The sequence below is a fragment of the Anastrepha ludens genome, chromosome 2, assembly GCF_028408465.1.
Source record: "Anastrepha ludens isolate Willacy chromosome 2, idAnaLude1.1, whole genome shotgun sequence".
Taxonomy (NCBI): Eukaryota; Metazoa; Arthropoda; class Insecta; order Diptera; family Tephritidae; genus Anastrepha; species Anastrepha ludens.
The window spans coordinates 26,347,323-26,359,784 of record NC_071498.1 but is presented as its reverse complement, the minus strand read 5'-3'; the positions used below and the strand labels follow the sequence as shown (position 1 = coordinate 26,359,784).

Here is a 12,462-nt window from a genome sequence, read left to right as displayed (position 1 = left end):
CTTTTCAATTCTAAGTATAAGAATATGCTCCAGCTCCAACACCACAATCCATTTTACTGCCACCTGTATATTCGTTCTATTCGACTTGCCATAGAATTGATAATCCTATATCAGGTGTCTCTGATCAGTGGAATACCATAGTTCTTTGATTTGTTGCCATAAATCCTTCTTATTTTTTGAATATATCCTTCCCGACTCGCTTCTTTTAATCTCCCCAAAGACTTTAAATGGGATTCAGGTCGGGTTACTGACTTGGCCAATCCATAACTTTACCATTATTTTGTAAAAATCATTCACGTATTAATATTGAGGAGCATTTTGGGTATAAAAAGCCACTGAAGTGGCATACTCTCCTCCGCAAGTGGTAGCATCACTTTTTGAAGTATGTCCTTGTAAATAAATTTATCCATTTTAATGGTTATGAGGGGAAGAGGTCGTACTCCATACCAAGATAAGCATCCCTAAATCATTATGTTGCCGTCACCGTGCTGTTTTTTGTGAACTGTGATGAGAACTCTTCCCCTTTGGACGTCTGACATTTCACACAGGATCATTTCCAAAAAGTAAATAAATAAATTTATTAATTCCTCATTTACTAATTTATTTTTGTTTCATCGTTCTTAATTTTAGCTGGAATGGCTTTTGATGACTTAAAAGAATCCCTCTTGGCAATAGTAACAAATAAATGATCAGTAGTGCAATTCGTTTTCTCTTTACCACCACGGCGTTCTGTTGTTTTTTTGGGTTTAAGCGCATTTACAACAAAAATTATGTACCGTCCAAGTGACTCAGCTATAAATTTCTACGATTTTTGTTTTTGTTGTCGAGGATCTACAACAAGTCTGCTTATTCCTTGAATACATTGCGTATAATAAATATTAAATAGTTTCTGACTTATGGCGGACACGCTTCTATTAAACAGACTGTACTTACTCTTAGTATTGGAGTAGGGTATTTCATTAACTTATTAATATAATACGCAAGCACGAATATCGCTTACTAAGCATGCGAACTTCATCAAAATAAATTGTTTGCTTTAATTGTGATTTCTACTCCTCTTTCTTGCCATGACTAGTCACGCCTTTTGTTGTCGATTGTATGTCACTTGACCATTTACGTTTTCTAACGAATTTGTCACTTTTCCACATTAGTTACTTTTGCCACCGACATGATTGCTTCAACTCCGTTTGCTAAAACTGAGTTGAATTTCGTCATTGTTGTCGGTCATTTGCTGATTGGACCGTTTAATCGGTTTTTGATCTGCTTTTTCTGCAATGTTTGCTTGAAATTGTGTCTTTGGAGCAGATTTTACAGTGAGTTGTTTTTCGAAACTTATTGTTGGTGGTTTCTTTCTTTTCTGCAGTTTTGCTTTTCCGCTTTTTTATATTACCTTATATTTATTTTTAATTTAATCGTGTGGCTCTTAACTGTTTAGGAAGTCCGCTTGCCGTACATGGCATGTGTTGTGGTGACTAGTGGTTTTGTAGCGATAGCAATAACAATACGAAAAAAATGTGTACGTTATTTAATGTGAAGAGAGAAGACTTTTAAAAGTGTTACAGTGACCAAAATCAGTTTTTGAGTAGTGTCTGTCAATCACTTCACATGTGACGCATACTTGTACGTAGATACATTGGTAATGGTATTAACATCCCGTCATTTTAATTGGCAATACGGCAATGTTGCGATTACTTAAATATGTAACTGTCTCCTACAAACATATATCTACTTGTATGATCAAGACATACCCTATGATCAAAAAGTACCGAGAAGGTGATGTTGACTGTTTTCTTCGATTGCCAAGGCATAGTGCACCATGAGTACCTTCCATCGAGCCAGACAGTCAATAAAGAATATTATTATTTATCCGTTTGAAGCATTTGAGAGATGTTGTACGTCGCAAACGGAAAATGTGAGCAAACAATTCTTGGATTTTGCATGATGATAACGCGTCATCTCACCGAACCCAAATTGTGCTGGATTATTTCCCCAAACACCAAGTAAGTACCATCGTGCAAGCACCGTATTCACCTGATATGGCCCCGTGCGACTTCTTTTTGTTTCCGTGTCGATAGAGGAGATCAAAGAGAATGCGGCGAAGGAGCTGAAGGCCATCCCTTCGTCGGCCTACCAGGGGTGCATGGAGGACTGGGTTAAACGTTGGCACATGTGTGTTGCTTCAGACGGGTCATATTTTGAAGGAGATAAAATAAATTTGCCTGAAATTTAACTCTGTTTTGTTTTATTTAAACATTTCTGATCATATGCATATTTATGCATGTTCTATATTATCAATTCATCGTTTTCTAATTTAAATCATGATTTATTCTTTCGTCTTGTTTAATGGTTTTTCGAGTGTATTGAGGCTGATTTTCGGTGTCAGGTGGACGTATGAACATATTGTCGTGAACCCGTGCCGTCATATTAAACTTTTTTTGACCCGTCTGTCCATAAAATATTACGCCCCATGTCAGCTGTCCAGCTAACATGTTTTCTTGCAAATTCAAACGTTTTGGTGTCAGGAGTGGCTTGTTTCGTGGACTGCTATCTGCTTATCCAGCTTCCCGTAGTCTTCTGCAAACAGTCATGTCAAAACACTTGGGTTCACTTTTTTATCATCATGTGATTCTCTTTGAAGAACCTTCCAATTCTGCATTCGTCTTGCAGGGAAGTTTTGTCGACTCATTCGATCGATTATTTCCGCCAATAAAATCTGGTCTGCTACTTTGAGGAGCGACAGCTATAAGGAACAACTTTTTCAGTCAATTGGCGTTTCATGCTTGAGGTTACGAAACTGTGTGCTTCCGAATTGTAGTTGGTGGTTGATAGTTTCGTGATATTTCTTTGAATGAAAGCAAACTGTTTGCTCTGTCCCTTGAAAAAATCTAATTTTTGGAAAGCTTCTCATAAAAAATACCCATAGATATTAAAAAGAAATTTTGATTTTTTATGTAACATTTTCATAATACATAAATTTAAACCGTCATAGTTCCGTTAAAAAATGTAAGTATAGAGTGAAATATTCACTCTTTATACTCTACACAAACAAATTTAAATTTTGTGCAGAAAATTTTCTCCAAATTTTAAAATGTTCTCAAATCGTATGTCGAGGTTTTAACTATATATAAATTTGTTCATATCCATAAATTTCGTTTCTTTGAGGTTTCACTGCATACAAGTTAATATATTAGTTGACACCCCCAACATACTCTTTAAACTTCTCAGATCCCATACCGTCGTATTCTTCTCATCTAATGCTCGTATAATCTTAAGTTTCTTGGTAGCAGCATATCTGTATTGTGCCTATCTTTTACTTACGATATTATTATCAGTATTGTACTTATAGATTGCCCTTACTTGGTAGAACTGATTTGATGATTTAATGTCCCCAAGCGATCGCTTCGGAATATTCTGCCATTTTATTGTAGGAATGTGAGAACACAATATGCAAGTAATGCTCCTCTTTATCGTGCACTTTTTATTCACATAGAGTTTATTAAAAAAAAAAAAAAACCACAGAAGAAAGACCCTTTATATGCAATAGAAAAATTCGTTGTAACGAGGTGCGCTGCATCGAGGTTGCCTTGTACTTGATTGTATGGGAGCAACTTCTAAGCATTTTGTTTCCTTTGTGCGTTTTTGGAAGTGTAATTCGTTTGTATTTTTAATTAATAACTCAGAAGCAATACTAATAAATAATTTGTCTTTTTGGTTCGTCAGTGCAGTGAGACTTATGCAGGATCTATCAAACTTGGTACTAAAATACTAAGTTACTATATGTTAAAATCATTTGGTAGAAATGTTTGTCTTGCGTAGGAGTTTCAAAATCAGTCAATAACACAACCCTCTGCCTATGGGACGACCATTTTGTTCTGAGGTCGTAGAAGAGATAAATTCACTTATTTCCCAATTTTAATTTTGTTTGTTTTGCTTGCAACTTTTCAAATAAACTTTCAATCTTATTCAATTTATATATATGTATGTGTGTACCCTATTGTACAATTGTATGTATGTAAGTACGAATTGTGATTTTTGTGCGAATAAAAATATATGGATAGGTGCAAGCGCGATTATTCATTTGGCTTAGTCAGAACTTAATTGATTAAATTTGCGTATTTCGAACACCCCCATTCTTCACCTCTCTGCCATAAACGCGTCTCAGCATCAGTATACTTCATCAAATGCCACGGTGTTGATGCAGAGTTTCACCTTTCTATTTTTGTACTTTTTTGCGGTTATATTTTCTTCAATATCGCGTTGCCATTCACGCGCATGTTTTCTTTTTATTTCTGTCTGATGTCACTGTCATTGATTGGGCTGTAAAATCATATTTGCGAAATATTCGCTTATCGCGGTGTGAAGTGCAACGCACAGCTGTGAAGTTTATGGAACATGGATGGAGCGGTAAGAAGGGGAGGTGGTGTTGGTTATTGACAAAGCGAATGAGTTTGGCGCATAACGTTTCGATCGACACTAAAGGGTGGTATTTCTGTATTTTTTTGTTGCTACCGAATATAGATTTGAAATTTTCTCTATATAATAAATAAAATAAATTTAAATAAAATAAAATAAAAAAATAATAAAAATGAAATAAACTGAAATAAATAAAATAAAATAAAATAAAATAAAATAAAATAAAATAAAGAAGAATAAAAATAACATAAAATAAAATAACAAAAATGAAGTAAAATAAGCCTAAAAATAAAAATGGTAATGAAAATGAAATTCCAAAAAAAGAAACACATAAGAGTATAATAAAATAAATTTAAATAAAATACAATGAATTAAAGAAAATAAAGTAAAAGAAGATTAAAAATAGTTTGCAAGTAAAATAAAATGTCATAAAAGACGAATAATAATAAAATAATATAAGAAAAAATACAATAAAATAAGAATAAATAAAAAAAATTAATAAAAAAAATAATAGAATAAAAACGAAATAGTAATAAAAAATAATAATAATAAAATATTAATAATAAAATATTAATAAAATAATAATAATAATAAAATAATAAGAATAAAATAATAATAATAAAATAATATAATAGAATAATATTAATAAAATAATAATAATAGAATAATATTAATAAAATAATAATAATAATAATAATAAAAACATAAAAAATTACTAAAAATGAAATAAAAGTAAAGTAAAAGTAAAAAAAATAAGAATAAAACAAATAAAAAAAAAAAAATAAGAATAAAACGAATAAAAAAAAAAAATAAAATAAAAATAAATAAATTAAAAAAATTAAAAAAATATAAAAAAAATAAAAAATGAAAAAAATAAAAAAATGAAACAAAAAAAAATGAAAAAAAAAAAAATGAAACAAAAAAAAAATGAAAAAAATAAAAAAATGAAAAAAATAAAAAAATGAAAAAAATAAAAAAGATAAAAAAAGATTAAAGAAGACAAAAAAAGATAAAAAGATTAAAAAAAGGTAAAAAAAGTTAGAAAAATTAAAAAAAGAGAAAAAATTAAAAGAAGATAAAAAAATTAAAAAAGATAAAAAATTAAAAAAAATATAAAAAAGATATAAAAAGATATAAAAAAAATAAAAAAAGATAAAAAATAAAAAAAATCTAAAAAAATAAAAAGGTAAAAAGGTAAAATAACATTAAATTCAAAAATATAAGTAATATTATATTAAATTAAAAAATAAAAATTAATTAAAATAATTTATGTGTACATAAATAATTTTTTCCATACAACATTTTTGTTTTATTTGAAAACTAAATTTTCGCGTTATTGGTAAAATACCATATAATTGATTTCACGAGGTTGACTAAGCTGTTGCATATGCTGCGAACCCAATACCCCAAGACCTTCTTTTAATGTTCTTACCCTTCACTCCTTAGCTGTCGCGTATGGTTCAAATGATATTAGTCTTAAGGATCTGAATCGTATCTGGATTGTCCGCGTGACATTAATTGTTTAAGGTATTCTATAAAAAAAGCCCAGCTGCGGCAAATTCATTTTTCAGCATACCAATTCGAGAGCACCACACCAGGAAATATAATTTTCGGACAATTTCAGTATTCAACCAGAGGTGCCGTAAGGCTCAAACTGAAAACTAGACGCCTTTTTATTTAATTTAAGTTAAGTTGATGTTAAGTCAATTAGGCTTTGTAAGCGAATAATAAAAAGTCTTATTAGCCTTTTGAGTAATTGTTATTGTTGTTAGAGCCGCCCAATGTCCTGCCTAGGTAGGTGATACTCTAAATATCACCGAGGCATTAACGATAGCCATAAAAAACCTGCTGGGATCGGTTCAGATAGAGAAGGGTGTTAGGAGAGTTGGGTTAAGTTGGCATGTGTGACTGAGCTAGAAGGAGATTTTAAAGTCAAATAATCTATGATTAAAAAATAAATTTTGTTTTGGTACAATACTACTTAGTATACAGATATTTTTTTATATATTCTATAAAGAATTGTAAGCAAATTTTAACCTTTTGCCTTTTCTTCTCCCAACCTCCTCTCAAGGCCGCCGTACGCTTGGATGAGGCGCCCGCTAAAATCAATCACATCAAAGACCAACAGGAACAATGTGAAGTGAAGTTGGAGAAAGAGCGTGACTCGCTTGCCGCACTCATGTTCGAGCTGATTACCAAAGAGGATGTCATCGTCCAGAGCGTGCGCGACTATGTGCTCTATCAGCGCAACTATCACGAGCGTGCGTTACAGAAGGTGAACGGCTCACTTGCATCCATACAAGATATCATACAGTCGACGGCTAAATCACGCTTTGGCACATCGCTTACAGAGCATTTAGAATCGACGAATCGTGAGATTTCCTACATTATAGAGCTGTGTATTTGCTGTCTCATCGAGAACGGTCTTTTCGAGGAGGGCTTACTGCGTGTGGGCTGTGCTAGCACCAAGTTGCGACGCATGAAGCACGCGTTGGAGGCGCAATATGTGAAGACACCTTTACCGTTAGAGTATCAGGATCCGCATGTCATTGGCTCCATACTCAAACTGTATTTGCGTGAACTACCCGAACCGCTGCTTACCTACAAATACTACAAAGACTTTATTAATGCAGCGGAACGAGGCTATGAAGCGGAACGCAAGGTGGCCATCAAAGCGACGCTGGCCAAATTGCCGAAGGCGAATTACGTGAACTTGCGCTATCTAACGCGCTTTCTCTGGCTGGTCACGCAGAACGTGGATCAAAACAAGATGAGCTCGCAAAATGTGGCAATTGTTATGTCACCAAATATGTTGTGGCCACGTGTAGATAAAAGCAATCCGGCAGACTATTTGGGACAGGTGAATAGTTCATCGGCTGTGAATGTGATTGTGGAGCTGCTAATTAGTCAGTGGGATTACTTTTTCGAGGGAGAAGTGGAATTCTTTGTGACGCTAGTGCGCAGCAAACTCTTTGTAGAGGGTAAAAGCAAATCTGGTTCTTCGAACGAACATTTGGATCGGAATGACACGGGTGAGTGCTAGGGAGGGGCTAATATGGTTTTTGATTCGTTAACAACTTTTGCGTGTTCGAAGCGGTTTTGAGAGTGCGCGAAAGAATAAAATTAGGTATTTTTAAAATCTCTCTTTTGCCCGTTTGCTGCGAGCGAGTAAACAAACGCTTATTTTGAGTACATCGAGAAAGGCATCAAAAGATTAAACATACTTTGGAAAGAGGGGTGTCCACCTAAAACAATGTTGAAAATATTTTTTTTTTTGCCGAATAGAGTGTTTAGGAAGTGTGTGAATTGGGGAAATATGTAATTGTTTCAAATACTTAAAAGTCCCCGCCTTGCCGATACTTTTGCAATTTTTAAGATTTCTTTTAGCGGAGTTTCCACTCTGGGTTAGAGGCAGATCGTAAATTAGAACCAAGAGAATACAAGTTACTTCTATCTTCTTCTTCTTCTTGATTGACGCGATAACCGCCTACGCGATTTCTTGTCGAGTTTAAAAAAGCGCGCCAGTTGCTTCTCGTGCTAACCGGCGCACCCATCACAAATGTATAAATACAAAAACTTTTTTTCTGTTGTTTTTTATTATTATTATTATTTTTGCTTTTTATTTTTTTATTTTATTTTCTTTTAATATTTTTTTTATTTATTTTTTTTTTATATTTTTTTTTTTTTTCCATTTTTCTTTATTTATTGAATATTTCTTGTATAAGAAACTAACAATAAGTTTACAAATCTTATATACTAGAGTAATATGTTTCCTTGCCAGTGCTAAGAAACGAATTATTTGCTCAAATGAACATATATTTACGTATATGATTAAATCGGTTGTGAATCTCCAATTCTTCATAGTTGGGAGCTGGAAAGGACGGGTTTGCAGTCTCCGATTCTTCGTAGCTGGGAGCCGGAAAGGCCTAGTTTCCAGTCTCCCTTAGAGCTTCCGTTGTCCCTCATGTCGATTGTGAAAATGATGTTGTTTTTTGTTTTTTTTTTTTTCGAATGTGATAGATGTGGTTGGAGGAAGTTGTGGACGGACTCTCGTGTGAGATGAGATCATTAAGATAGTGCAGACTTGAAGATGTCTCTTTTTTTCAATCGTGTGTGACCTTCATCTAAAAGTAGATTTCGCGCTAGTTTATTGGGATGGTCTTCTAGCTTTTGTAGGTATTTTTTGCTCAACCGTACTATTTCATCGGCTACACGAGGTATGCAAATATCTTTGTGAATGTTAGCGTTCTTTATATACCATGGAGCTCCCGTGATTATCCGCAAGGCTTTAGATTGCACTCTCTGAAGTTTTTCGATATTTGAGGGCGTAGCCGTTCCCCACATTTTTATACCATATGTCCATATTGGTTTTAGCATGGCTTTATATAGTAGCACTTTGTATTCTAGAGGTAATGCTGATTTCGAATTAAGCATCCAATATAGGCTTTTAATTTTAAGCTTGATATTCGACACTTTCTTTTCAATATGATTCCGCCACGTGAGCCTTCTGTCTAAGTGAATTCCGAGATATTTTATTTCGTTTTGCTGTGGTATATTCTGACCATTTATTGTAACTGCAGGGCAAGTTTCTTTTCTTAGAGTAAAAGTAATATGCACGCATTTGGTTTCATTAACCTTTATTCTCCAGTTTTTAAGCCATACTTCTGTTTCAAGTATATGCCTTTGTAATATAGACGTTGCTACTTTTGGGTCTGTGTGAGTGCAAAGTATTGCAGTATCATCGGCAAATGTTGATGTCATTGTTTGGCTCGTCGTTGGCATATCAGATGTGTATAATACATATAAAATAGGGCCCAGAACGCTGCCTTGTGGAACTCCAGCGTCTATTCTACAATGCCGAGAGAAAAAATCTTTTTGCTTTACAACAAATTCTCTATTGGTGATATAGTTTTGCAGCAAGAGGTGTACATTCGTAGGCAGTAAACTAGTAATTTTGTGAATTAGGCCGTGGTGCCATACCTTATCGAATGCTTGTGCTACGTCTAAGAACAGTGCAGTGCAGTACTGTTTTTTCTCAAAGGACTTTCGTATAAATGACACAATGCGATGAACTTGCTCAGTTGTACTATGTTTTGCTCTGAATCCAAATTGGTGTTGAGGAATAATATTGTTATTTTGAATAAAGGGCATTATTTTCTGCAAGAGCAACTTTTCAAATAGCTTTGAAAGTATGGACAATAGACTAATTGGCCGATATGAGGATGCTTGGCTTAAGTCTTTCCCAGGTTTACCAATCATAATGATTTGAGACAATTTCCAAGCTTTTGGGTAGTAGGCAGTACGAGAGATGGCGTTAAATATGTGCCTGATATGAAGAACGGCAATATTGGGAAGCTCTTTTAGCATTTTTGGGGTGATTTTGTCGTAACCTGGTGCTTTTTTAGGTTTAAGTTGATTAATAACTGAGACTATTTTTTTTTTTTAAACTTTATTGACTTTATTTACTTTCAAACGTAAAATCTGTTTAATTCACTTTCCTTTTTGCAGATTCTCTTGAGAGTCCACGTTACGGTACCATACGCCGTCAAAAAGCTTATGCACCCTCACCGCCAAGCGCCGCCAAAGTAGTGGAGAAAATCCCTACCACCAACAATGACTCGCAACGCAACGATGAGATGAACTCACGCGTTAAAGAACTCTTTCCTAACAACACAGCAGCCGCCACAGTCACCATACCTGCTCCGCTAGCAGTTAATAATAATTATAATAACAATAACAATGGTAATATCAGTAGTAGCACAGAAAAGCCGGAAAAGCCGCCATTACCAAAGTTGCCACAGTTCCAACAGCCGCCTACTCAGCAGACACCGCTCGGCCCACCACCTGAGCCGCCGTTGTCAGCTAAACCGGTGCCCATGACACGTACACAATTCTTCGGTTTGGATAATTTACCCTCGCCGGTGGCGGATCGCAAAAGCACTGAGAGCATAGGTTCACTGGTATTCAAGCCAGATTTGCCACAAAAACCAAAGATACCGAAACGACCCATGGTGCTAGGTCTCAGTGGCAGTGGCGGTGGTAAAAGTGATGACGAGACAACGCCAACACAAACACAAGCCATTGAAGCGGGTAATGGCTGTGGTGGTGCTAATGGTGGCATGGGTGGCGGTGGAATTGGCATAGTTTCACGCACCACTGAGAAATTCATCGAAAAGTTACGCAGCGAAAATTGTGGCGATAACAATGCGGTGACGGCAATGCGTGAAAATCAACACAATCAGCGGCTTTTGAATTCGGAACAAAATGCGAACATAAACAGTGGCGGTGGCGGTGGCGGCAGCAGTAACAGAAACAGCACTAGCAGTATCTACAGCATTGGCAGTGGCGGTCATTCACGTTCAAATTCGAATACGAATGCCAATATTTGCGCGCCACTGCAGCAGCAGCCGCTATCAGAAACGACAAGTGCGGCGTCAACTACAACAGGATCGGTGACGAAAACATCAGCTGTGAGCACAGCACAAGCGCAAACACAAACACCAGCGCCGATAACACGTATCACACCCACAACGCCCGTTTCACCGCACATGATGCTGACGAAACGGCCCACGGTGCCAGCGCCACCACCGCCTACGGTGGTGAAGAAACAAGCGGATTAAGCGGACATTTGTATTTGTATTTGTATAGTTATTAAAGAATCATGCACACACATACACAGACATACTCCTGTGCATGCACGCACGCACTGTTAGCGAACTGAACTGTTATACAGCAGCTTATGCGGCAAAAATGTTTGCCTCGGCAGAGCAGACAAAGTTGAAACTGTGCAAAGGCGAAATGCGTTGCATTTGAGGTTGGATCAAATGGCATACCAGTATTGTTTTTATTCTATTAAAATTAAAAATTGCATAAATTATACGTGTTTGGGTTACAAAATTAGCAGTATGACAGCTAAGAATTGAGCTTTATTAAAAAGAAAAAAAAAGAAAAAAAAGAATCTTACATTTTAAGACAAATTCTGTTTTTAAAATTTTGTTACAAACTATTTTTATCATGTCTAAAATATAATTTATTTGCTTAGCAAACTGGTTGTTCATATAAAAATCGCTTATCCGACGCTTTAAGATACAAATTTATTAGCTATATATAAAATTCTTTTAATTTAAGTCGCAATTATTTTTATTAACTTGGAGTTTTTATTTAGTAATACTTTCCAGATATTAAATATTCATAAAATTGTTGCGTTTTTTTGTTTAGAAAAGAAAAAAATTATGTTTGTTGTCGTTTTGCAAAAATCAATTGTCGTGTGAATCTGAAACTTTCAAAAAGTAGATGAAATATGTCGATTATTAACTAATAAAATCTAAAACCCAAATCAAATATTAAATAATAAAAAATAAAGATTGCAAACTGAAAATAAAAGCAGTGAAACTCAAACAGTTTGCAGACATTTCAAAGTGATCGACATTTCAAAGGAAATTATGTGATGTGATTTGGTGCAGGGCTAAAATCCCCAGCAACCATTAAATAGTTTTAGTAAAGTTATAGCAGCTCTAAAAATATATAACGGGAATATTTACCGCAATGAATACTTTTCTTATATACAGACATACATACTGAACCTGTTTCCATATTCGCTGGGAAATGTTTTATGCTGATACAACAACAGCCGCTGCAGCTAAATTTTCTTGGTTAAGTTTTTAACTTTGCTGAACTACTCTGTGCATATGTCTGTCCGAATTGTATGGAAATAGTTTATAATGCATTCGACTGTGGAACATTTTGGAAAATTATTTAATATAAAAAGATTTAAAATTAATTAAAGCAAAATTATTGTAAATAATGGCTTGACTTTAAAAAAGGCAGGCGCAAAATTACTCAAAAATCATCAAAAATTATTTTATTTATTTAAATTTTTTGCATATTTAGTCTATGAAACAACAATTTGTTATAGACTAATTAACAATTATACTTAAGTTAGGGCATATCCGTAAACATTGTTTTAGGTAAAGAAAAATCAAGAGTCAAAAAGTTAATATGGACCTTCTTTTGATGAGCGATTTCAAATTGAGCAGCGCTAAACGTGCA

The 12,462-nt window shown here is 34.6% G+C and overlaps 1 protein-coding gene across 1 annotated transcript in view; it reads left to right on the top strand.

Moving 5' to 3' along the window:
- Positions 1–11,886, top strand: part of LOC128866119 (rho GTPase-activating protein 92B) — a 31,169-nt gene extending 19,283 nt beyond the window's left edge. Inside the window, exons 4-5 of the mRNA XM_054106624.1 lie at positions 6,485–7,445; positions 9,922–11,886. Of these exons, the coding sequence (XP_053962599.1) occupies positions 6,485–7,445; positions 9,922–11,033 (2,073 nt within the window). The 3' untranslated portion in view covers positions 11,034–11,886. The remainder of the gene's footprint in view (positions 1–6,484; positions 7,446–9,921) is intronic.
- The last annotated feature ends 576 nt before the right edge of the window (positions 11,887–12,462 follow it).